This window comes from Amphibalanus amphitrite, unplaced genomic scaffold (assembly GCF_019059575.1).
Source record: "Amphibalanus amphitrite isolate SeventyFive unplaced genomic scaffold, NRLGWU_Aamphi_draft 000081F_arrow, whole genome shotgun sequence".
Lineage (NCBI taxonomy): Eukaryota > Metazoa > Arthropoda > Thecostraca > Balanomorpha > Balanidae > Amphibalanus > Amphibalanus amphitrite.
The window spans coordinates 770,001-796,834 of NW_024881577.1; the positions used below are offsets into that span (position 1 = coordinate 770,001).

Below are 26,834 nucleotides of genomic sequence, written 5' to 3' on the forward strand. Positions count from 1 at the left end.
GGATGGCGCCATCCAGGTGAATGTGGAGGTGCACCTGCGTGCAGAGAATACACAAATCAGCGGGTCAAAACGTCATCTACCTTAGCGTGAGGCAGTTATTGAATGGGTGTTGTCCACGGTGTTGAATAGGTACGCCTAAGTATTTCATGTACGGGATGTCTCCTTTGCGGTGCTACGAAGTAATTCGCCCTTATTTAGGTCGCCTGTACTCTGCGACGCTCTAAAAGGCGGCGTGTCCTGTTATCACAAAGCCACTCCAGTGGATCTTGGGCGTCTGTTTATCGTTACACCTCCCCGCCATTCCTCATCAAATGTGTCTGTTTGGCGTCTGTGGGAAGCCGCCGCCGCGTGTGTAGACGAATTGTCCTCCCACCCCACGTGTTCGCTCAGCGGCGGGGCTTGTCAAAGCCGACAGCCAATGGCCTTTTTCGGAGGCTAGGCCCTTTCAGTGTGAGTCAAAACGGGTACGGGTTTGTGGGGAAGGAGAATGTCCAAGGAGGAGATAGGATGGGTTGGTCCTGTAGACTGGAAGACGGACGAAAGGTACGTGCCGGTGCAGACTTATCCTGCCCACATGCTTTCTGATGTTCCGCGGTCGACATTTTGTACATTGAGCATCGATATCCAGCGACTAATATCGCTCCCGTCTCCTCCATCGTTATCGGCCTCTAGTGACACTTATCGCGTCTCCTGCGTACCGACGCTCCATGAGGGCGATAGGCGGCGGCCCTGCAGGCGTGTCTGCCGACATCAAACACTTCAGCCGCAGCAGGCAGTGGCGGCGGAACACCTTCAATTAAGGGGGGGGGGGGCACTGCCGAATTTTGGTCCCATTCTTTCCATGCAACGCCCATAGAGCTAATGTTAAAATGCCAAAATCAAAGGGGGCACGGTGCCCGGTGCCCCCCAATCAAAGAGGGGCACGGTGCCCTGGTGCCCCCCACCCCCCGTTCCACCGCCTATGACGGCAGGTTAGATCACCTCAGATAGGCCTATCACGGTCAGTCAATAATTGCACTTCCATTCGATTCGATTAGCCACAGCTAACACGGCCACTGTTAATGCATGTTTGATTAACCCGGCAGTTGCTGGGGTATTTCGCCACCCACCGTTTGCTGGGGGGGGGGGGGGCGTTAAACGCCCCCAGCCGATAACTCGAGAACCAATAGGCGCAGCGAAACGCACGAGGCGGCAAACGAAAGAACGCGACGAGACGCTTCAGATGAGTACTTTAAAGTTGAATTTTGAGGTCACAGGTGGGGTCAAGGTCAGGTTAAACACCTGAAATCGGGCTTTCAGTAGCATGGACTTCAGGACTTCGCAATTGGCGCCTCTCGTCATAAACTCTGTCAAAACGGTGCACAATCCATCATATAAGGCCTACAAGAGTGTCAGCTCCATGTAGAGGTCAGTCAAGCATAGGTCAGGGTCAAGGTCAGGTCAACCGGGTAGGCAAATATCCCCGAAAATCAAAACTGATATTCGCAGCCTGTGACACATGTTTTATGGGTAATTTGGGGCGTAGAACACGATGGTGACATTCATTTTATCATATGTGTACGTGTTTGGCTCAAAAAGTTAAATTTAAAAAATGCATGTATCATGGTGGTGAAGTAGTCACGAGAAACTGACGAGATTCAGTTCAAGATTTTGGAAAATGCGGAACGATAATCAATAATCGAAGATAGCCATTTGATTGTTCATGGTATTGGCAGTCTAATGGCGTTTACGGCATGTCTGTATGTCTTTTCTGTGATTTTATATTATTTTTTGAACATATGCCGTTTTTGGTCGAAAACTCAGAAATCATGACGTCACTAAAACCTCGATATCTCAAAATTTTTCCGATCGATTTTTTAAAAACTTTGTCACAATAAACTTCAATCAATTCTCTACAGGTACCCAAAATTTGGCGCGCCTGCGGCGCGCCGTTTTTATGCTACGGCCCGGCGAAAAAAGTGGGGGCGTTTAACGCCCCCCCCCCCCAGCAACTCGCGGGTTAATAACTTCAGGATGATAGCACCTTCACATATTTAGGTAGGTATATCGGTTTTTTACATCAATAACCTGTTTAGGCTTGTTGATCTGTAACCCTTGAACGGACGAATTAAATCCCAATGAATGCAATGTGAAGGGCGTGAACCCCAGATTGATGAACTGACTGAACTTACCCGGCACTTGGCGGGGTTGGCGACTCTCTCCGTGACCTCCATGACAATTCTGGAAGCGCGTGGCTGGGACCGGGGCGCGTGGCGGCGGCGCTGCGGCTCCCCCCACTGTTGGCCGACGACTGGTGGCGGCGTCGGTCGGTCGGTCGGTCGGCGTGGCGTTCCCCTCCCCGCCGACCGGATACTGCCCTCCCATCCGCCGCCGCCCGCCGCCACTTGTGTCAATCGCACTCGATAAGCACTGAAGAGGACATGTCCAGTAGAGACAGGCACATGCGACGCGTTTAGCGGAGTAGCGGCGGCACCGTCCTTCACGATATAAAGTATCGCCTGATACACAGGAGCTGCTCAGGCTGCGGCGCGCGGCTCTGACACGCGGCTCCCGTGACGAGTATCGCGAGGTGAATAGGCTGTGTAAGGCTGCGATTCGAGGCGACTGTCGAGCCTTCTATCAGCAGCAGATTAACCGTGGAGGGTGGCACAGTCTGTGGCGTGTTCTACAGCCCGTGATAGGACGCAAGCAGCAACATGCCGACCCACCTGCGGTCACGCCCGACGCACTAAATGACTACTATGTCACTATAGGACCTGCCACAGCCGCTGCCGTGCCGTGTCCCGCCGCTCCGGTTCCTGTCAGGCTGCCGCGCGTTACCTCAGGCACGTTCAAGGTCCAACCCACCGATATTGACACACTGTACTCCACACTCTTGAGTATGAAACCGTCAACGGCCACCGGAGTTGACGGTGTTAGTGTTAGAATGTTGCAGACGTTTTTTCCCGGCATTGGCCATGCTATTCTCGACATCGTGAACTCCAGTTTATCGACTGGTCTCATTCCACCTGGATGGAAACACGCGATAGTGACACCAATACCGAAAGGCAAAGCAGGGAACACGCCAGCAGACACGCGCCCTATTTCCATTTTACCAGGCATAATGAAAATAGTTGAGCGCATAGATCAAACCCAGCTGATCGACTACCTATCCGAGCATTCTCTGCTGGCAGCCGAACAACACGGGTACAGGAGACTGTACTCCACTGAGACGGCCCTCAACGTCATTACTGACCGCATTCTTCAGTCCATGGACAACGGTGAAATTTCAATTTTGGTCTTACTGGATCTTTCAAAATGTTTTGATGTCGTGTCTCACCAAAAACTCCTGCAAAAACTTAGCCTATACGGTATCGACACCGACTGGTTCGCTAACTATTTGGCTGGGCATGTGCAACAGGTCATAGTCCGCGCCGCTGACGGCTCCAGTATCACCTCCCGACCGAGAGAAAACACCATTGGTGTTTTCCAAGGAGGTAGTCTCAGTTGTGCCTTGTACATGCTTTTTGCTAACGATCTCAGTCTGCACATGCCCGACGGAGTCACCATAGTACAGTTTGCAGATGACACTCAAATTTTGGTCACTGGAAAGAAACGGGATTTGGATTGTATCATTTCACGCACTGAGGCCGCACTCGACGCCGCCTACCGATGGTTTTGCCACAATGGCATGAAAGTTAACGCCGCCAAAACACAGATGCTGGTGTTGGGCACACCAGCAATGTTGCGTGGACTCCCGCCCGTCACTGTCAACTTTTGTGGTTCAACTGTAGTCGATGCAGGGACGGTGAAGAACCTCGGACTTTATCTCGACCGCCATCTGAACTATCAAGCTCACATCACCGCCATGGCATCAAAATGCACAGGAATTTTAATCGCTCTCAGTCATGCCCGCCACGTGATGCCAGCAAACACACGTAAGGTAGTTGTTCAAGCCCTAGTCATATCGATCGTGCGGTATTGTATAAGCGTGTATGGGTCGTGCGGTGTGACCCAGATGGCTCGTGTCCAGAAAATTCTCAATTTCTGTGCCAGAGTCGTCAGTGGCCGTAGACGCAGCGACCACATCTCTGACGTCATACAGCAGCTCGGCTGGCTGCGGGCAGACGAATTAGCCGAGTACCACACTATCTGCGCAGTCCACCGAGCCATCACATCGGGTACTCCTGAACATATCAGTGATACCATCGGTCCTGTAGCCCGCGACATACACGACCACAACACCCGAAACGCAGGGCTGATAACACAGCCACGGGCCCGAACAGAGACGGGGAGACGTCGACTATGTATTAGAGGAGTCGCGATGTTAAACGGTACCGAGTTGAGCCCGTATATACCAGCGTTTCGCGCCAATGTGAAGCGTGTGATCATGTCGAGACGCCGAGTAGCTGTCTGAACCTGTTCCAGTCGCACGCTTGTTTGTGTTTGCCAGTGATATCTATGCCTACTCGTACTGTCTATATGTTCCCCGTTTTATCTGGTTTTACGTGTCTGGTGAAAAGCCACTTTTATTGTGGATCCTAGATGAATACACATCTGTATCTGTATCTGTATCTGTATCTGTAAAGGCGATTTATCTCCGTATGAATCGGCAAGTGCATATGCGGTGCTTTGGTGTAGAATTAGAATAAGATCAAAGATGATGCGTAGATCTTTGTAGATGGCCTAATGCAAAGACTAACGAGTTACGAGGGATGCGACATGTCTGATGATTCTTTTCTTAAATTTGTCAGCAAAAACACTTATTTACGATTCTCATGGTTTTCTGAGATGTGTAGACATTTCACAACCATCCTGGCCGTGCAGAGCTTCAGTGTCCGGGTGAAGTATCCAATTATTTATCCAAGCATCCCGATTCGCAATAAGAACTAGCTTGCTTACATTGTCTGCCTTCAGATGATCACCTATTTGTGTGCGAACCGTCGCTAGTCACTTCGCGCAGGACGCCCAGAGTCGGCAGTGTCGGCACTAGATCTGAAGGTCGCTCCCGAAACCAAGGACAAGGGCCCATGTTTTGGGCGGGATGGAAGAGACAATGGACCATGACGGAGCGTCCTTGAAAGGCGCATTCACAAAGCCAAGAGATTTAGTCACTGGCTTTATCTATGATGTAGTATTACGCAGTTGACGTTATTCTCCTCATAAAAAGACATTCTCTATTGCCTCAAATTTATTTCACAACACATGGTATAAAAATAAAAGATAAGCAATGAACACAAATCACGAGCAACCATAACGCATCACTGGCTGCTCCGCTACTTTTTGCACTAGCCTGTTACAGGCCTGTGCTTCAGCACTACGCCATTATACAACCGAATTAGGTAAGTATTGTAACCAGCGAATACAAAATCAATACACACGAAATACGCGCACGTTGAGATGTTGCCATTCTCCATATCGCCTGACTAAAACAGGCGACGATACCGTTTACATAGGCCACAAAAAGAAAAGCTCGTCTTTCCCACAATCCAGTAATAAGTAGTAAGTCTTTTTTAGTAGTGTCTCACAAGTAAAATCACAGCATGAATCACACCCCTCGATCCGTGTCAGCATTGCTAGCTACATATCTTCCTTCCGAACTAACCCGCAGATCTCGTCAAAATCCGAGGAACTCGACACCTAGAGTCGGACGAAGTCGGTAGAAACGGTGAACGTCGTTACAGTTACGGCAGACGCTCATAATCTTTGTTTGTTAATTTGGGCTTTAGGGCGCTCCGACTACTTAGGTCATTTTGCGCCCATAACGTCGTTTTAATAAAACAAGTGTGTCAAAAGAGAGAACCTTCTAGATACGAAGACTAAAAAGTAAAAGACTCGATATAAAAGAGCAAGGTAAGATAAAGCAGCGCAAGAGTGTCGTCCTAGACAACCGACTAGATGTAAGGACTAGAGAGGACTAGTTGGATTTAATGTCAGGTCGAGTAAATCACTTGGAAGGTGATCGAACGGATAAATGAAAAAATGTAGCCGGATAAAACCCAGGGTGAGTCGTCACCCAAAAGGTGGCGGATAGTGGTATCCGGAGCGATGCGCCCGAGATAGCGTGTCCGGTTCGGTTCAGCGAGAGGACAAGATAAAAGCACGTGTGAGAAAGTGAGAGGCACGGCACACCGACTGCATGTGGGTTGTTCCTCTCCACGGAGGAGATAGCCATGAGTCGCGTACGTATGACCAATACGTAATCTGCAGAGGGCCACTTCCTGGTGCCTGTTGCTTTGGAAGCAAGACTGCCAGGGCTCCAAGGTAGGCTTTACGCTCCGCAGCTTCCCAGATCCTTGGAGATGCCACTCTGCCTGCCAGCTTGACATCGTGAAGGTTTGGATGGCTGGGTAAAAATCACGAGCCGGCAGGGGCAAACGCCGAAGGCATGGAGCCGCGGCCGCGCGTCTCGCGGCCGCGTCGGCGAGCTCATTGCCAGTTATACCCATATGGCTTGGAATCCAGCAAAACTTAATAGTTTTGCCTGACTGCTCCACCGACGTGAGCCGAGATAAAATGTCTTGGACTATCGGATTGTCTGGGTTAAACCTCCGTATAGCCAGCAGGCTGCTGAGAGAATCCGATAAAATGAGATAAGACAAGTTGTCAGACACCTCGATAAAACACAAAGCCTTCTCGATTGCAACGAGCTCGGATGAGAAAACAGAGGCAGAGGAAGGCAATGAAAAAGTGCGCGTGTCGCGACCAGCCACGAAAGCGCAGCCGACGCCGTCCTCCGTTTTCGAGCCGTCTGTAAACACCCAGATAAAACCGTCGTATGACGCAATGTGTTCCAATGCCCGTGCTCGTTGCACACATGCATAATCAAATTGCAAATACAAATGACCACATTTAACCCGAGGGGGCACCATGGGAGTCAGGACATTTGGCAGACCGGAACAACCCGCCATCAAACGAAAAAAAAAACATTTTTATCACCAGCCTGCCTTTAAAACCGCCTGTTCAACCGCTGCTTTCTTGAAGCTGACACTATCCGAAATCACAGCACTTCAATCGTCCTCTTACGGAGACAGACCACCGTCGGTCTACGTTCCCGGATGATGATGATGACTTGGGGCCTAAGGACGCCGCGGGCAGCGACCCTGCTTCCCGCCATCTCGCCGTCCTACTCATAGCTGCGCTCTCTTCATGGTCCTCTCCCACATCCCTGGCTCTCTTCTTCTCCGGACCACCATCCACGAGCTGCACCGTTTCCCTCAGCGCAGATCGATTCCAGGACGTCTGGAGGGGTGTCTGGTGCAACGCGTCTGACCTCTCTCCATTAACCGCAACAGATACGATCACAGAACTTCAGAAGGCCATTTCTGCGAACAGACATAATTACAAGTATCAATCATAGCTAGTCCGTCGAGCGTTTTATTACTATTATCATTATTATTATTATAAAACAGCCAGTAAAAGATGAAACTTTAAAGCTAGAAATGGGTTCTATCGTCGATTGGTGTAGCGCATCGAGCTGAAGACGATCAGTTTGGTGCACAATAGTGCCTACTGCCTTGACCACTGAAGTGGCATCAGCGTATCGATATATGGACTGCTACACCAGTACGTGTGCTTACCACGCCAACTAGATGAGCGTCCATCCATCGAATAAACCAGAGCTGCCTCGGCAGGGCCTCAGGGTCTGCCGTTATCATTGCAGCGAAGTGCCACCATCCGGAGTCACGCACTCCTGGAAACAGAAAGCTCCGGTGCGAAGGGTCAGTAAACGTATATTCAATTGGGATGATCGTTAAGGCGTTTTAACTTTCACAGCTACAGGCGCACAAGTGCTCCCCCTCCTTTTGCAACGTTGAGAAGGTCCCGGTCGGGGAAATACTTTCAGGAACTACAGAAACACATGAAAGAAGTAGATCTCGCCAAGATTCTTACAGATAGGTCTCGCCACGCTCTCTCCAGGGTACAAGTTGACCGCGCATGGCTCACGGGACAAAGTGTCGATTTAGTCGTGTCGCGGAGCGAATAAGAACATTGGCGTTGCACACGCACTGATCAAGATGAGTGGTGATACCGCCGCATGACAAAAACAGTGGTGACTGCGTCACGCGGCGAACTTGGCATCGGCTTCGCACGTGAACATGATGGAGGCGGCAGGCCTGCGTACTGCGCGAAACCCATATGTAGAGTAATGTCAAATGTGATTGCTGCATTGCTAATGATGTATAAGGTGATAAGTGCTGTGAGGCGAACCAGCTAGTGAAGGGCTGTCCCCATCTGGGAGATAAGGGATTTGACGAGGCCAAGCTGCGGAGCTGCAACTGAAGTAGGGCGAGTGCTGTAAAAGCCGCACTCGAAACACAAACGGCACACGGCACCATGAAAGCTCTGCAAACGTACTCCTGATCCGATAGAACGGTCCCAGCGCCTCAGTCGCACCGACAGCATTGCCAGGAGCGGAACACGTCGCTACCTGCTGCCCAAACGGCGAGCGAGGGGAGACGTAAATAATATAACTGGGTGTGACCGCCAAAAATGTCCGACCGCCCGTCTCGCCAGCCGTGTGGTCGGCGGCCGGTAGGTCAGCCGAGCAGGCCGCCGCGCCGCCCCTCCTCGCCCCAGCGGGGGTGTTTTCCGCGCGCACTTGTGCGCCGGACCTGACCTTAACTTAACAATTAACGGTCCGTTAATTGGAGCTCTTAACGTCCAGAGTCACAAACCTTAACTGCTGGAGCTGTCGGACGAACTCAGCCGCCAAGATCTCGACATCATGCTCCTGTCCGAAACTTGGCTACGACCGAGCACACCCAATCGCCTCCTGGTGACGAACAGTTGGGACCAGCCAACAGACGATGCAACCCTGCGGCAGCAAATTGACTATGTGGCCAGTAGGCTGACCCGCGACGACCCGGCTCACGGACGGTGGCATGTTGAAGGCGATCACGCGGTGGTGTGGACGGATGCCAGCTCGATAGCGGCCGGAGTGGTGCTGGAGACGCCGACTGGAGACCCCATGGAGGACGGCTGCTGGCTGCGACGTGACGAGACAGCGCACATCAACATGGCGGAGCTGGACGCCGCCGTGCGGGGCATCAATCTCGCCACCGCCTGGGAAATGCGTCGGCTGGACCTCAGGACTGACTCTGCTACCGTGCAGATGGATAAGCGACGCTCTGCGCCAGCCCGTACTGCGTCAGCCCGTACTGCGGATAGTGATGCCACCTGGCGGCCTGTTGTAAATGTTAACTTCCGTGTCCGTAGATGACGATACCTGGCGGAGGGTAGTCAGTTGAGAGTCTCGTCTCGGCCGCGTCCGGCCGTCTGTTGAGCACTTGCTCGTGTTAAATATAAGCCGCTCTCACTGTCACGTCGCAGGTTCTCTCTACTCACTGGCGTGATGGCAGCGCCGTACCCACGTATCGAAACCGTGACTTACCTTTAATTTGGTGCAGTGAGCCTTGTTTTCTTTGCATTGAAGGCGGCTTATTTCTAACAACATGGCGGCTCGTGCGCCCAAACAATGGCCGCTAACGAAGGCGGAGACTTTAACATCGTTCGAAAATTGGAAACAAAACCTCGAACATACTCTCTCGTTGGACCCCATGTTTTGCAAGTTTCTACAGCCAGGTGTCACTTGGGAGAAGAAAGCCGTCAGTTGTCCAACCGGGGGGTTAACAGACGACCCGGAGTCTGTGCTGCCGTCCCAGCGCGTGACAGCTGAACAGCGCCCAGCTGGAGCTGATGCTAGGCCAGATCGCCAACTTCTGCCCAATAATCTCGCGCAACTCAATCACCAAGCCCTACATCTATGGGGCAGATATGGCAGTCTATCCGGCTACATTTCGGCTTTCAATCGTCTGGAGCCCATCTCCTTGATTTTGCATCCATCCGTCTGGAGCAGGATGAGCGCCCTGAGGACCTCTACCAGAGACTGACGGCCTTCAAGGACGACTGTCTGCTCAGGTCAGACCCACCACGGTGACCGTCCTTCAGTTGATGAGGACATGTCGCCCTCGCTCGAGAACTTTATCACGTTGCATTGGCTGAGCCTGCTGCATCAAAACCTGCCGGCTCTCGTAAAGCAACGATACGGCCCAGAATTGCGCAGCCGCACGCTCGCCTCGCTTAAACCTGAAATAAGTCAGTGAATGGATTCGCTTATGGCGGAGCTCCAGGCGACCGAAGACGCCCGAGTTCTACGCTCCGCCGCCGCCGAGTCCGGCCGCGCGGCTCTCGGTGACGTCACAGCAGCCGCCGGCCGCTGTGACGCTGTGTTCTGCAGGCGCTTGACCGGTCTGACCTCCGATTGTCCCCTTCCAAAACGGTCATATGTCCCCGCTCAGTAAGCATTCTCGGCTGGATTTGGTCTGAAGGCCGCCTCTCGGCCAGCCCGCACCGTGTCTCCACGCTGGCGTCGTGTGACCTTCCTCGCACTGTAAAAAACATGCGCAGCTTCATCGGAGCGTATAAAGTGCTCGGACGTGTCATTCCGGGCGTCGCCACCATGCTCTCGCCCCTTGATGCCGCCTGTGCCGGCCGAGAGTCTGCTGAAGTCATCTCATGGTCCGACGAGCTACGCACCGCATTCTCCAGAGCCCAGTCCGCTCTGAAAGGTCACAGCTCCGTCGTACTACCCCGGCTCTCAGACCAGCTTTGGATAGTCACTGATGGCTTCAGCAACTCACACGGCGTCGGTGCTACCCTGTACGTGACGCGCGATGGCCGTACCCAGCTGGCCAGCTTCTTCAGCGCCCAGCTGCGGAAACACCAGGTGGGGTGCGAAATCGAGGCACTGGGTATCGTGACTGCTGTCAAACATTTCGCTCCTTATATCACTCAGTCAACAGCCCCGACGTGTGTGCTCACTGACAGCAAGCCGTGCGTACAGGCGTTCGAGAAGCTCGGGCGCGGAGTTTTCAGCCAGTCCTCGGGTCACTAGTTCCTGGCCACCATTAGCCGGTTCTGTCTGACCGTGCGCCACCTGGCTGGGTCAGCCAACCTCCCGTCCGACTTCGCGAGCAGGAATGAGCCTGCCTGTTCTGACTCCGCCTGTCAGGTCTGCTCGTTTGTGTCCCGCCTGGAGGAGGCGTCCGTCCGGCAGGTGTCCGTCGAAGACGTGATGTCCGGGTCCTGTCGGCTGCCTTTCTCCGGCCGGAGTTCGAAGCTGCGCTCCCAGCACGACTGCCCGAGTCTGCGGCGCACTAAGGCCCATTTGTCTCAGGGCACTCGACCTAATCGTAAACAGACTGTCGTATCGTTATCCGTAACTGGCAGCGTTTTAGTGTGACCAGCATTACGGGCAGTCAGCTGTTTGTGGTGGTGATTACATCAGTCGGTGCACGGCCCCGGCCAAGGTCGGATGTACTCAGATGTACTGTTCAGTGTTTACGTTTGATCACTGAGAAGAATACAGCGTCAGCCAGAACTGCCAGTCTGTCACGAGACCCAGATGTGACAACGTGGCGACCAGGATGAGATTATTTTGCTTTAAGTCGTGGTAATCGTGAGGCGGCCGGAAGAGGCCAAGAAGATGGCGCCGACAGGACAGACGCCAGTGAAGTTCGCGGTGAGTCGGTGGCGCTCGGGGCCGGAACCGATGGCGGACAGGGAGGCCGGCCAGGGACAGTGACAGAGGCAGAGCCGGGGTGCGCGGTCGAGCGCAGGCGAGCCGAGAAAGACTGAGACGGCGGTCAGTTCACGGGGTGGACGGTGACGCGCCGAGTTGGGCGGCGGTGGTCCTCTGAACTGAACTGGCGGTGTCAGGTCCGAGTGGTAGCTCGAGGACGGCGCAGGGTCTGGACACTAAAGTGCGCACGTTAAATTGGGTACGAATGTGGGAACTTGTAAATAAATCGCGGAAATACCACAATCTATTTAATACTGGAGACTCGGATGCTGTACGGGAGGGTATATCGCGGCTCACACACGTCCGGTACCTACAACACAATAGAGTCGTTTAGCTGAGTATTTTATTTAGGAGCTTTCGCGCTGTACGACGTACGACATGCGTCAGCGACCGGTTGTCGACCACCGCCTCCAAACATTGACGCAGCACCTGCGGCTGCACCGGCGGACGCGCCGCTACCTCAGCGGTTAGCCGGTGAGCTTGGGTCCAAGCTTCCTCAGCTCGGGTCTCGGCCGAGCTGATGGCAGCTTCCGCGCTTAGGATTTGGCGGCATAGTTCCACCTCCTGCCCATCAACTCGAGCCTCTAGGGAGGCGATGCGCTCCAGGAGCCGCTCAGTCTCGGCCCGAGCCCGGGACTCCTGGGCTCACCGGGCCGCCTCCGCGTCGACAGCGGCACGGCGGGCCGCTGCAGCCTTCTCCTCGGCCCTCCTCGCCCGTCGCCGCTCCTCCGAGGCGGCTGCCTCAGAGGACCGGAGTTGGGTCCCCAGGTGCTCTACCAGTCCGGCCAGCCGCGCTCAGTCCTCGCTAGGGAGGTCTTGGAAGGGCGGCAGCAGCAATAATGCTGCCCGCACCACTTCCATTGCGGTCCGCCCATTCCGCCTCGTAGCCCAGCGGACGTACTCCGGGCCGTGGTCCCGGAGTACCGTAGCGCAGATGTTCACCCTGTAAGCGGACAGGCCGGGGTACGGGAGGGATTAGAATAGATCACTATAATTGAATCGAATGCGGGACCAGAATTATGGCGCTAAATTATAAGGGGTGCGTTGATTGAGATAAGCATCAAATTAAAAAACTACCAAGTGACTCGAACACAACACGTACGTAAATGAAGTGAGGTAATAGGAAAGAGTAAAGAAAGAAAAAGCAGCGCTGACCATGACTCACCTCGACAAGAATTCGTCGCCCGAGTGCCGGTCGGGATGCACCCGAGCCTGTAGGCGTCGGACACGCCTGGCCAGATTGGCCCGGAATTCCGGGCTCGAGTCCACCGCGTCCATGTTAATACCGAGAACCAATTCCGGCAGCCACCGTAGCCGGCCCTGCTCATGGCAGAGGAGTAAGAGTCAGAGTCGGGACGAGTTCGCGGTTATTGAACCATCGATATCACCCTACGCCGCGGGAGTGGTCCTAGTGCCGAAAAAGTCTGGAGAAACTCGGTTTTGCGTCGATTACCGAGGCCTCAATGACCAAGGCAGACCATAACCCTCTCCCGCTGGCCAGAAGCGAGATCTTTGACACACTCGGCGGGACTCAGATTTTCAGCTGTCTCGACTGCCAGCAAGGCTACTGGCAAGTCAGTGTGGCAGAAGAGGACCGTCCAAAGACAGCATTTCGGTGTTTTCTTGGCCTTTTCCACTTCCTCCGGGTGCCATATGGACTCCGCCACGCGCCGGCTACCTATCAGCGCCTCATGGCTCACGTGCTCTCAGGATACACAGGGAAATTTTGTCACTGTTTCATCGATGACATCATCGTCTTCTCCAACAACTTTGAGGAGCATCTGGAGCACATACGCCTCGTCTTCGAGCGCCTAAAACAAGCTGGCATCAAACTAAAACCATCAAAATGCGTGCTCGCAAAGGAACAGGTCCAATACCTGGGTCACCTCATCTCACCCGGACAGCTCCGCCCCGGCCCCGAAAACATCAGTAAGATCTGCGACCTGGACGCCCCCTCAACTGTCAAGGAAGTACGTAGTTTCCTGGGGATGGCTTCGTACTATCGAAGCTTTGTGAAAAACTTCAGCAGGCGGGCCTGGGCTCTCACGGAACTCACTAAGCAGAACACACCCTTCCAATGGGGCCCCAAGGAGCAAGAGGCGTTCACAGCCTTGAAGGATGCTCTCACCAGCGAACCAGTGCTGGCGCTCCCAGACTTTTCAAAGCCGTTCATTCTCATGACCGACGGGAGCTCAACCGAATTGGGTGCGGTGCTCGGACAGCAGTACGAAGGAGACCCCAAGGAGAAGGTCATCAGCTACGCTTCGAGACGTACCACCCGACTGGAGGAGAACTACTCGGCCTGTGAGCTTGAGTGTCTCGCTCTTGTGTGGGCCACTCGCCAGTTCAGAGAATATATCCTGGGACGTCCAACGGAGGTGGTTACGGACCACTGGGCCTTGAAATGGCTACATGACCTGAAGAACCCGAATCCAAGACTTCAGCGGTGGCGTATGGCGCTGCTGGAGTGCGACCTCAAAATAACATACAAACCCGGAAAGCAGCACCGGAATGCAGACTTCCTATCACGAATGTACGAAGGAGAGAGGCGACACAAATGAAGGGAAGAAGAAACGTGACAAGAGCAAGGGAGGAACTGCAACGAAGGGGAAGGAACAGGAGAAGCCCCGGACGACATGCTGGGTGTCATGGCAGTAATCACTCGAAGACAGGCCCAGCAGGATCAAGGGGCAGCAGAAGACCAGAACCCGGGGCACTGTGAAGGAGACGGAGCGGTCAAAACCACCCCAACGGGAATGGGAGGACGGACCTTCGCTGACCTCCAGAAGGATGACCGCGACTGTCATCAGCTGAGAGAGGCCGTAGCACAAGGAAGAGAGCTCCCCTCGTGGACACGAAGACATCAATTCCGAATAACACAAGACGATATCTTGGAGCGGGTCAGCAGCACCAAACACGGGGAGGAGAGGTGGCAGGTGGTGCTACCCCAAGTCCTGGTAAAATCAGCGGTACAGGACGCCCATTCTGGACACCTCAAGGCAGGCAAAACCCTCGGAAATTTGAAAAGGAGCTTCTTCTTTAGAAACATGTACACCATCTGCAACAAATACATTGCGGGCTGTCCGACGTGTCAAAGCAAGGATCGTGGACAAAGACAGTAAGTCCCTCTTGGAGACATGCCTCAACCACTTGGGGTGTGGCACACGGTGGGTGTTGACGTGCTCTGGCCTCTGCCTCAGACAAAAACGGGCAAGAAGTACGTGGTGGTACTCACTGACTACCTGACACGGTACGTCCTCGCAGAAGCCACCACAGACCAAACGACTGAAACTACGGCAGAAGTACTCATGAAAAAAAAATCTGGAATACGGCCTCCCCGAACGGACCATTACCGACGGCGACAACGGAACAAATTTTTACATCCAATCTCATTAAGGAGATGTGCAGACTCCTTCAAGCCGCGCATTTGTTCACCACCCCATATCATCCGCAATTTGACGGGCTCTGTGAGAGATTTAATCGAACTCTGGCCTCAATGCTGAGGGGTTGTGTGGAGCACCATCAGCGCGACTGGGATAGTTACCTCCCATACCTCTTGCATGCCTACCGGGATGCAGCCCAGGAAAGCACAGGTGAAACACCGTTCTACCTGATGTTCGGGAGGCCCTGTCGTGCGCTACTCGACCTCCGGCTGAGGAGCAGACGGCTGGATTTTCCGGACCCCGCAACAGAAGTGGAGCACATCAAGCCCGGCATGATCGTGCGCATGCATCAGACATTCGCTGACGTGCAATCTCATCTGACTGAAGAACGCTCGAGATAAGCAAAAACACCACCATGACAAGCGAAGTCGAGAGCGACACTTCCAAGTGGGAGACGAAGTTCTCCTCCTGCGGCCGATTTCATAAAGGTTTGGTAGTAATTTACACCTAGGTGCATTTCTCACCCCTCAAAACTACAACCACACTGAGGGAGCGGTTTCATAAAGCTCGGAGGGCATAAATTTCGGCAGTTGTAGTTTTCTGCTTGCTTTGATTGCATTTTACTACCAACAGAACTTTAATAAATATTTTAATTCTGTGAATTATCAAAGTATTAATATAAAATTACTTAATTGTTTTAATTTATCAATAATAAAATTAAATATGATGTTTGAAACAATAATCAATAGGTAATCAGACAAAAATGTATTTGCTTTTCTTGCATTAGGAATTGTAATCAAAAACAATCGTCCAAGGCCATAGAGAAACTACTGCATTCATTTCGGCCGGCTGAATGGCTGAATTAGGTTCAGGGTATTGATATATAAATACCTTTTGTACATTGATTGCTTGGGTGTTCATTTGTTTCTGATATATATGTTTCAGTGTTTGATTTATGTTTTGATGTGTCCAAACGATGAGAGCGTCGCAGTGAAACAATAAGCTGCCCAAGGTTTGGCCTTGGTTGTGGTTGAGTTTCAGTTTGGTTAGAAGGCATAGCGCCTCTCCTTAGTTGCAAAAACGAGTGCGACGACTGCTAGTGCTGACTACTGAAATGTGAGTATTACATCACTTGCCTCACACAGCTTTTGCTAATTGATGATGTGGGTACTGGGTAATCCACAGCAACTGGTGTCAGTGTTCATGTGTTACTGTTACGACATAGTTGATGCAGCAATGCAAAGTATCTCCTACCATGAATTAACAACTCAATCATCTGCCAAGGTTACTGGTCAGGGTGGCAACATGAATGGTTTTGAGTATAAGGATGATGAAACTATTTCAGGCTATGTCAATACAAAAGTGGACTAAAAAGTGTGTCATTCTGATTCCGTAAAAGCATTTGCAATGACTCATTGGTAATTTGAATTGCTGTGTCTTTTGTCAAAATCCCCATAAATATTTCTATTGACAAAGTACACTGTACAGGTATTTTGCTTGTAGTAAGTACGGATACTGCTCAGATGCTGTCACCCGTTTGTGCAAATAGTCTCCAGACTTGTCAGTTCTTGAGATATTTACACAAAGTCTAACAGAACAAAACATGCCTTATCTAACCTGACCCAACTTTACCTTATGGCTTATAACCTAAAACCTACCACCTACCAACCTACCACCCAGCAACCTACAAACCTACAACCTACTGCAACTTTTGGTGAAATTTGTATAAATATCTTCAGAACTGGCGAGTCTGGTGACTTCACAATGGCAGCACCGGAGCCACTAGCTAAGCTATAAGATTGCCAACAGCCAAAGTAAGGTTGTTATTAATATCCTTAATCCTATTTTCCAGCTGCTGAAAGGAAGACTGGAGGGCCTTTAGCAGCAGTAGCAGTGGAACTTGGAAGGCTGCCTTGAGGCTGCCTGGCTGGCCTCTACAACAGAGACGAAGTTTAGAAGTAATTTGTCAACAATGTTGTCCATGCTGCAAGAGGTGAGACCATGTGCCTATACTTTATTACCTAGGGTGGACGTATGGTAGGCAGTTTCCCATAATTTGTGGGTTTGGGAGGGAACAGGCAAACATTTAAATAAAATCATTTTGCACTAATCTCTGGCTTTTGAGAGCAAGTTTCCACTTCCAATTTTACCAAGAAAAACATTTGCATGTCTAGTCATTAGTTGTATGGCTGTATTACAGTGATGTATTGGGAAAGAAGTTAACAAAACGTGATGACGTTGTTAGTGCATTCAAAGATCTAGTACCGTTTGTCATTAGATTGTAGGTTGGTACATTTGTTGACATGAACCTAACAAATTAAACAGGCTGGCATTTTAAACAGACTAACAGTCTTACTGCCATAATTGATTACAGGCACCGGTTGTTTTCAGTCAACCTCAAGTTTTGAGGCAAACATTTCACATTTTTTATTGTGTTTCAGTTGTGCTAATTGTGTTCCAGCTTAGGTATAAGGTCTTCAGAATGCAAGCTGCACGCATGTTGCAGGTGGCTGACGAGCACCAACCAGCGTGTGCAGCAGCCGTTCCGTTGTAAACGGTGCGCTGACCGCGGAGCCGGGGGTTGTCGACCGCCGGCTGGCACTCACCACCGTCCACCCAAAGCTGGCCATCATCGACTGGCTCGAGAACACCAGCACGCTGAACCAGTTCATCAGCTCGACGTGCCCCGACTTCGAGCAGCAGTGCGCTGAGACGCGCGAGCTGTTCACTGGGAGCAGATGAAGCGACATGGGACTCAGAGCGGCGCCACTGACGTGCAGCTGCAGCTGATCGGAATCGACAGGACACGTGTTCGCGGCTCGGCCACCACTCATCAGCCTGCTGCCCCTGCCGTTCCGTCTGACGGCGCCGATGACCGGGCTGGCGGCGTCTCTCGACGCGTCCGGCCACACCCGGCTGCAGGCGCTGCGCTCGTCGCTTTGGGTTGTAAATGCCGGCGAGCAGTGAGGGTTGCCTCGCTGAGTCGTGTGGGCGCTCCTCACTGTAGAGGTCGCTGTGAGCGCTGTGCTCCTCTTCGACCAGAGGATAGGTGGCGGTAGCGGTCGGTACGCAACCAGCAGCGTACTGACACGTCATAGACCGATTGAAAGTCTTCAGTGCGTTATGAATATGGCGCGGGTAGCTCGATTCCGGCGGCGGCGTGACACGGTGACCCCGTGACCTCTAGCCGTGTCGGTCCGTGTGCGCGGCCCATTCGCCCCCGACTTGGGTTGTCGATGGCGGCTGCCGGCGCCCTTAAAATCGTACGTGTTTTAGATAAAAAGGGAAGACTTTAGTGATAGTGATGTTAAAAGGTATAATTTATTTTTCTAATGATTTTATTGCGTGCTTTGGCTGAGTGTCTTGATTTAAGTTTGTTTGCTTTCAAATTTACGATAATGCAACAGCACAGGGTCAAAAGGCGGTTAACCCGCGAGTTGCTGGGGGGGGGGGCGTTAAACGCCCCCACTTTTTTCGCCGGGCCATAGCATAAAAACGGCGCGCCGCAGGCGCGCCAAATTTTGGGTACCTGTAGGGAATTGATTGAAGTTTATTGTGACAAAGTTTCAAAAAAATCGGTCGGAAAGTTTTTGAGATATCGAGGTTTTAGTGACGTCATGATTTCTGAGTTTTCGACCAAAAACGGCATATGTTCAAAAAATCATATAAAATCACAGAATAGAAATACAGACATGCCGTAAACGCCATTAGACTGCCAATACCATGATGAATCAAATGGCTATCTTCGATTATTGATTATCGTTCCGCATTTTCCAAAATCTTGAACTGAATCTTGGCAATTTTTCGTGACTACTTCACGACCATGATACATGAATTTGTTAAATTGAAGTTTTTGAGCCAAACACGTACACATATGATAAAATTAATGTCACCATCGTGTTCTACGCCCCAAATTACCTATAAAACATGTGTCACAGGCTGCTAATATCAGTTTTGATTTTCGGGGATATGTGCCTACCCGGTTGACCTGACCTTGACCCTGACCTATGCTTGACTGACCCCTCTATGGAGCTGACACTCTTGTGGTCCTTATAGGGTGGGTTGTGCACCGTTTTGACAGAGTTTATGGCGAGAGGCGCCCATTGCGAAGTCCTGAAGTCCATGCTACTGAAAGCCCGATTTCAGGTGTTTGACCTGACCTTGACCCGACCTGTGACCTCAAAATTCAACTTTAAAGTACTCATCTGAAGCGTCTCGTCGCGCTCTTTCGTTTGCCGCCTCGTGCGTTTCGCTGCGCCTATTGGTTCTCGAGTTATCGGCTGGGGGCGTTTAACGCCCCCCCCCCCCCAGCAAACGGTGGGTGGCGAAATACCCCAGCAACTGCCGGGTTAAGACGTAGAACAGTAGCTGTTACATTGGGCTTTGTACGCGAGCCGGCCGGCCGAGTGATTACTGCGCGCGCGCGCGCCGTATAAGAGATACTGATTCGGAGATAGGGGAGAGCGGGGCCAGTTGAACCACTTTTTATATATTGACATGCACAGCGAGATCTAGTTGTCATATCGAAAAATGCACAATGCCATGAAAAAATATGCTCTTTTGGCTTTATTTTAAGATATGTAAAATTACGTTTCAAACATATTTTGCTGCCAAACGCATGCTTATAAAACAGCTCTACGCCCGTTTCAAATGACCCCGATGCGAGGGTCAATTGAACCAGCCCATGGGGTCAATTGCACCTATCCTTAACAATGGGATGTTTTCCTCTTTAAGGCCACTTTCTTAAGGAGATATTTTGTCCGGTTCACTTTTCCCAATGCTACATTCAATAGGTCGTTGGAAAGCTAAAAGTGCAAAGTTCCTCATAATAGGTGACATAAAGTACATAGACTATGGTAAAATGGGCGGATGAGGAAAATGAGAAATATCTCAGGCTATAGTGTGCTTTCAAGCAAAAGGCTGGAGAAAAAGGGGTCAAAAATTGATCTCTATGAAACTACTATTTCAGTTTAAAAGCTCATTTCAAAGGTGGACTATTTCCTTTAATGTTTACAGCCCCTGAACAATAACCATTGCAAAGGTCACCGGGGTCCATTGAAACGGCCTGTGGCCCTGTTTCAACTGACCCTCAGAGAAGCGTTTCAATTGACCCCATCCGCTCCCGCCATCTCGCACGCGCCGTAAAGCACATGTCAAACAAGCTGGAGGGACTGCATCATGCTGAATGAAGGGCCAAATATGGTGTTATTCCGGAGCCAGGAGTTCTTCTTTCAGCAAACAAAGGTATATGAGATATCACAAAATATTCATAAAAACGATTTCTCCCAAACGCCCCTCAAAAACACAAAAACAAGTGTCAAATCAAAATTACCGTCCGTTTGCCGCCCAAACGCCGTTGACAAAGGAAGTGGTCGAGCGCGGATGCGCAGTGGTGTCGGCAACGCCATATGTTGCATACTGTTGAAAATAAAGCCATGTTTCATCTGACCCCGTGTTTCAACTGGCCCCGCTCTCCCCTACTGATTTCCAAGATCGTCGAGCGCCAAGTTCTGCGATGGCAATATCTCCTGAATATAGTGAACACTGAACACAGCGGCAGATGACAACGCCTTGACAATTGTTTTCGTCGTAATACGTGCTACTCAAAGAATGCCACGAAGGTGTGTCGTTGCTTTATTTCCTAGTCCGCACATCTGAGATCGTTTGAGACAAGTGTTTGAAGTTTAACCGGAATCGCTCTGATAGCTGCGATGCAAATTCCAACAGCTGTTATTCTACTGATGAAAAGGTAATTATGCTATTGCTGGCCATGAATTATGAATAAATCACAAATTTTGTAAAAGCAAGGATTGTTTCCGACCGGACCAAAGCACACATTTTCAGAAATTTTGGCGGGTGGGGTAGGAAAGGGACGCAGCCGGCCGCTGACTGCACGTTCAGGTGCGTCGTGGCGTCGCTAATGAAGTACACCGTGCATATGTTTACCACCAAGAAATTCATGCATTGTGATATAAAATAAACAATGAAACAATTCCAAACGTAACCACCCAGACAGACGCCGATCCGCCCCCAACATGGCAACACGCTAATAATTTCCTCGAAACTCGCTGAAGACGACTCGCCCACCATTTTGAGCAATATATGCCCCGCTGCGGAGGCGAATCGTTCACTCGCCCAGTCGGGGACGCAGCCGGCCCCATCACACAGTGTCAGACACTGAAACGGTTTAATATAGGCGGTTTTGCACAGTCTGGTCCAACTATTATGGGACGCGCTTGCCGCGGGCGCCGCAGTGCTGGCACACGTGCAGCGGAGCCGCGTGTCCGTCCACGTTCTCGCTGGCGCCGATCTGCTCGATCAGCGACAGTATCCGCTGGGCGGCCTGCTAGCGCGCCACCTCGGCCAGGGCGAGCGGACCGCTCAGCTCGGTCGGGGCGGCAGCTTCTCGTGCTCGGCAGAGTCCACAGCGCCGCCGCCCATGAACTGCTGCAGCCGTGCGCGCAGCTCCTTCTGCTCTCTAATGACGTCCTCATGGGCGGCCGCGGTCCCGGTGACTGGATGCGGCTGGAGAGGTTCAGAGATGCGCGCGGAGGCCACTCCAGCGCTCCGGGTTCCAACACGGAACCGGCAGCGGACGGCACGGCCGTGGTGTGATGAGCCAGGACGGCTTCTCCTGATATGCCCTCTGCATCAGCTGGCTGGTCACAGCTGGCGCGCTCTGTGGGACACGGACACCGTGTTACAGTTAGATGATCCACTAACGTGTTATCATGGGACAAAAAGGGAGGTGTAAGATGCAATGCTCTGTGGCGTGCTCTATTGGAAGAGCGGGAAAAGTGTAAGATGCTGCTATGGGACATGGAAGCAGGTGTAAGAGAAGAAAATCTGCCCGAGCTACCACATGCAGATTTTCTTCTCAAGATGCAGGGCTGGAAAATGATCAAAATCACTTCATGTCATATTAACAGTTGGCCGCATGTGAGACACCTGTTACAGTGACAGCGGAAGTTGGTGAGGCAAAAAGATGTCAAACCTACAATATCTGACTGTTACCTACATAGAAAAAAAGCTACACTATCCATTTTTTCAATACCTACAAAATAATGATAGGAATACAATGACACTTAGAAGCTCTGCTCATTGCAAATGACGTCGAATTGAAAAGCAACAATGACCTACCTACCTCCAACTTACTAACCTACTACAAACTATCAACCTACAACCCATTCAGACAAACCTTTTGTATACTAATACCAGAAGCATCTTTGGGTATAGTAACTCACCTTGGTTGGAAGACCTTCAATTGATGTAGGTATGCACTCGCAATACTGACAACTTTGACTTGAGACCAGTGAACCTGTTGACGATGACGGGCAAAAGGATTAATATAGGTACATATGTAGTTGTAGCTGACAATTGACATATCAATATTACACATCACTTGTGGCAAAAAGCATTATCACACTCATTTTATATGTTACCATGTTGAAGAAAGAACACTCAAGTGGTTCCCTGCAAACTGTCAATCTCAAATCTTATCAACTCCTACAACAGCAAATATTTGCCAACAATACATTTTTACGGTCTACAAACAAAGTATTACTTACTGCCTTGTGCCTTCAAAGCTCCTGATTCTTGGTCAAATAGTTATTTCAAAATAAATAGGTAGAAAATTCGATTCACTTCCACACTTCGATGTTCAAGACAACTGTTGATGTCAAAGTTTGGTCAAATTTATGCAGCTCAGAGCAACGCAGAATTTTGTGGGATATCAAGAACATGAAAAATTACTTGAGTGTAAAATGCATCGTTTTATGAAACCGATCTGCTGCATTTCTCTCCAAAAACAGCTGTTGGGCATAAAAGTCGACGTAGTAGAATTTCGGTCGCAAAATACAACCCCGTTTTCTTTATGAAACCGCTAGGGCATAAAATCCGGCAAAAACGGGTGGGAAATTGCGCCGGATGTATTTTACTACCTTTTATGAAATCGGCCGCTGGATGAAAGAGTGACTGAGGGACAGACCAAAAAGCTCCACCCATCCTGGAAACCAGGATACCGAGTCATCAAAGTCGTAGGGCCGTTAAACTACCACATAGAACACCCGAGCAGACGTGGAAAGATCCGCCGTGTTCACGTCAACCGCCTAAAACGACATATACCCGAATATGTTTGGCCAGAAGAAGCTCTGCCTGAAGAAATCCAACAACAAGATGGTGCTGAGAACCCACCCAACCCTGGGCAGCAAGTGGACAACTGACTCCAAGGGAGCAAACACCGACCGGGCCCACTCGATCACAATTCACAGCCCAGTGTCGACCAGCTCGGGGAGCGCGGAGGAAGAAGAGAGTGACGTTGGGGACGAGGGGGGACACTTTGGGACTCAAGCCGCTCCTATACCCGACCAACCACCACACCCACCGCCTCAGGACTGCACTACCGAGCCCTGTCCCTACAGCAGGAGATTCCAACCCTCCCAGGGCATCAGTGGGACGGGACGCAGCAGAAGGGCTTTAAGAAGCGCACCGGCGCGGCTTCCATTTCAAAAACACCCCACTCGAGCTAGCCCACCTGCTGAGGATCGAATGACCGGTTAGCCCCGTAACGGCGAAACCCCGCTACAGCACCATTGTGCCCTACTTGCGTGTAGCTGTTTATCCAAGTTGCCCCCTGCGTATCTGTAGCTCAGCAGTATCTGATTAGAGCATGTGTGCCGACATGCATGTTGACGTTGTAGTGCACTTTTTGTTCAGTCGCCGAAGCCGGCTTGCATTCTGTCTATTAGACAGGGTTCGTTAATTAGTGAGTTATTTCCTGACGGTTGTATATTCCCGAGAGAAAGAGGAATGAAAAGTGACCACGCCAGCCCGTACTGCGTCAGCCCGTACTGCGGACAGTGATGCCACCTGGCGGCCTGTTGTAAATGTTAACTTCCGTGTCCGTAGATGGCGATACCCGGCGGAGGGTAGCCAGTTGGAGTCTCGTCTCGGCCGCGTCAGGCCGTCTGTTGAGCACTTGCTCGTGTTAAATATAAGCCGCTCTCACTGTCACGTCGCAGGTTCTCTCTACTCACTGGCGCTGAGCGGGCGCTCCCGTCTGAAGACCAAGGCCCACGGTGAGATGATCATCAGGCGGCGCATCGACATGGTGAAGCAGCTGGTAGACGAGTTCGGCATCGACCTGTCAGTGACCCTGATGCCGACCGCCCACAACAGAGCGGACTGCCTGACGCGGGTGCCGGTCGAGTGGGTACGCGGAGACGACACGAGTGTATGCGAGCCCGCAGTCGCCGCTGCGGTGGTCGGGCCAGTGACTGATGCGGGAGGAGATGACGCTCACGGGGCTGATGCGGGTGTTGTGGAGGACACTGTCGGCACGTGCGAGTCGTCGGCCATCAGCGAGGTTCATGCCAGAGCTGGACACCCCCGTATTCGGCGAGCTCTGTACTTTGTCCGTCGTGACATATCGCCGAGTATCACGCAGAGCCAGGTGTAAAAGGTGGTGTCAGACTGTGACGTGTGTCGGCCAGTGGACCCGGCACCCGTCAAGTGGCGTGGCGGGGAACTGGGGGTAAAGGAAACCTGGACCATACTCGCCATAGACATTACGCACTACCGAAACCGGTCGTACTTGTCAATCATTGAATGCGGTCCGTCGCGGTTTTGTGTGTGGCGCCCACTGCGCCGAACGGACTCAGCCAGTGTGACGGAGCAGCGGGATGAGATATTTTGTGAGCGCGGTGCCCCAGTCGAACTTCTGGCAGACAGTGACACCGCGTTCCGCAGCAGAGAGTTATCTGTGTTCGCGGCAGGATGGGGCGTACAGATCCGATTCAGGGCCGTTCACCGACCGAGTGGAAACTCTATCGTGGAGCGAAACCAACGTTCGGTGAAGGTCATCGCTGCTCGCAAACAGTGCTCCGTGTCTGAGGCAGTTCATTTATATAATGTGATGCCTCGCGATGGTGTATCGGCGTTATCATCACCTGCGAGCGCAGTGTATGTGTATTGTGTACCCCGTGTGTGACCGAGTGCGCCCACCTGGTGACCGAGTGCGCCCACCTGGTGGAACCGGTGAGGAGGACCGAGACGATCTATCACGCGAGCCCGCGTCGTACCGTGTTGGGGACGCTGTGTGGGTCAGGAAGCCCGGGTCTCGGTGCACGGAGCAGTCCGGACACGGTGCTGTCACCGCCACAGTCGACGGGGTACCGTGGCATGTCAGGGACCTCCGGTCATGTGGTGATGTTTTGCGTACCTCTCCTGATGTGCCTGAGGCAACTTGTTGTTGTTGTTGTTGTAGCTCCCTCCGTCCCTTAGCGGGACGTAGCCGTCCGGCTCAGGAGCGACCTGTACGCGGTCACTATGGCCGCCATGATGTCGCTGCTCCGGACGTCCTCCTCTCTGGGGTGTATGGATCCCAGCAGTCTGAGTCTTGTGGAGATTAGAGCGGCAACTTCGGCAACTTTTAGAGAGGCAACTTCGCCTGGCTTGCCGCCCGATTACGTGGTGGAATATGTCAATGTGCCACTTACCGGGGTTACATGAGCGATCCGTTCCAAATACGCACTACGCTAATGCGCATCAGCTCCCCACAAACGGATCTACGGCACCGGTTACATGAGACTAATTCGTTTTATCTACGTCAAACGGATCTTGTTTGGCTCACCCGGGCTGACTCCTCGACGGCCGGTAATTCGCATCACAAACGGAATAGGATTAGCGTACAGTCATGGCGCAGTTGCGGCATTTACCGGGACGACTGAGCTAAATTTTAAATACTTATATCATTTGATAGGCTCAAAAACATTTAAAATTAACATGAAATAAAAAATGAAAACAAAGTTTTCTTGTTGTAGTCTGTGTCTTAGTCATTGCGTGGTTCGAGCGATGATGGTGCGCGTCGTATTGCGAGCCAGGGTCTTATGGCGCCGGTGAGTCGGCGGAGGGAGAAATTGATCAGCCTTTGTCTAGGGTTCAGAATGACGTGATATGACGTGATATGACGTGTACAGAGGTATGATCTAGGCTAATGTGGTGAAGCCGGGCAGTGCGCTCCGGGACACGAGCGGGTACGGGTGTGAATAGAGGCATCTGAGTGTACTGGACTTTTGGCATTACTACAAGCTATTTCGGCGACCATGTCACAGGAAAGCGCTGTGGCAAGTTCTGCGCTGGACATGCGGCTAATCCCCGAGTTCGATGGCGGTAACGCCTCTGTGGAAGAGTGGCTGGATAAGACGGAGCTCGTCTGTCAGCTGCGCGGAGTGTCCGACATTCAAACCGTCGTCCCCCTGCGGTTGACCGGCGGAGCCTTCAGCGTCTACCAGCAGCTGAAGCCCGAGGAGAAGCTGCAGTACTCTGCCGTCAAAGCTGCCCTGCTGCGGGCGTTCGCTGTGGATAAGTTCCAGGCGTACGAGGAGTTCACGGCGAGAAGACTTCGTGTCGGCGAGAGCGTCGACGTCTACCTGGCAGACCTGCGGCGGCTGGCCTCCCTGTTCGGCGGGCTCGGCGACACGGCGCTGATGTGCGGCTTCGTGGCCGGTCTCCCGGATGCGGCGAGGCATACCTTGAGGGCCGGCTGCCGCATGGAGAGCCTGACGCTGGCCGAGCTGGTGGAGCGGGCTCGGGCGCTGATGGCAGAGAATGCCGTCGCTGCAGCCGCTGCCGCCGCTGCGCCGGCCCGTTCCCGCCACACGCCGGCGTCATCACGGTGTTACCGCTGCGGTCGAGCCGGTCACTTCGCTCGTGACTGCCGGGCGGAGAGGAGAGCGGACATCATCTGTTTCCGGTGCGAGCAGCCAGGACACGCCGCGGCACGCTGCCCGGAACGGATGCCGGGAAACGCGTCAGGAGAGGCGGTGTCTGCGCCAACCTCCTCTCGGGCAGCCCAAGAGTAAGAGGCGCGCTACCGACGGTGCAGCTGC

General features: G+C 52.1%; 2 protein-coding genes and 1 long non-coding RNA gene across 4 annotated transcripts in view; 2 read left to right on the forward strand and 1 right to left on the reverse strand.

Moving 5' to 3' along the window:
* LOC122379636 (adenosine deaminase-like) overlaps nt 1-26,834 on the reverse strand; it is an 89,771-nt gene that overhangs the window by 13,341 nt on the left and 49,596 nt on the right. The window contains exons 1-3 of one of the 2 annotated variants that reach the window (XM_043361979.1): nt 4,569-4,736; nt 2,172-2,492; nt 1-34 (exon numbers count right to left, since the gene is read on the reverse strand). The exon at nt 1-34 is cut by the window's left edge and continues 28 nt beyond it. In XM_043361979.1, coding sequence (XP_043217914.1) covers nt 1-34; nt 2,172-2,492; nt 4,569-4,601 — 388 coding nt within the window. In that variant the 5' untranslated portion in view covers nt 4,602-4,736. Of the gene's footprint in view, nt 35-2,171; nt 2,493-4,568; nt 4,737-26,834 lie in introns of those variants that run through there. The other variant, XM_043361980.1, reaches the window with a different exon arrangement.
* On the forward strand, nt 15,738-18,216 carry LOC122379640. Its single transcript, XR_006256206.1, has 3 exons — nt 15,738-16,062; nt 16,799-16,939; nt 17,453-18,216. It is a non-coding gene; the product is annotated as an uncharacterized LOC122379640 (long non-coding RNA).
* Nucleotides 26,049-26,820, forward strand: LOC122379639. The gene is made up of 2 exons (XM_043361986.1): nt 26,049-26,720; nt 26,793-26,820. The coding sequence occupies exons 1-2, from the start codon at nt 26,049-26,051 to the stop codon at nt 26,805-26,807; spliced, it is 687 nt and encodes a 228-aa protein (XP_043217921.1). The 3' UTR covers nt 26,808-26,820.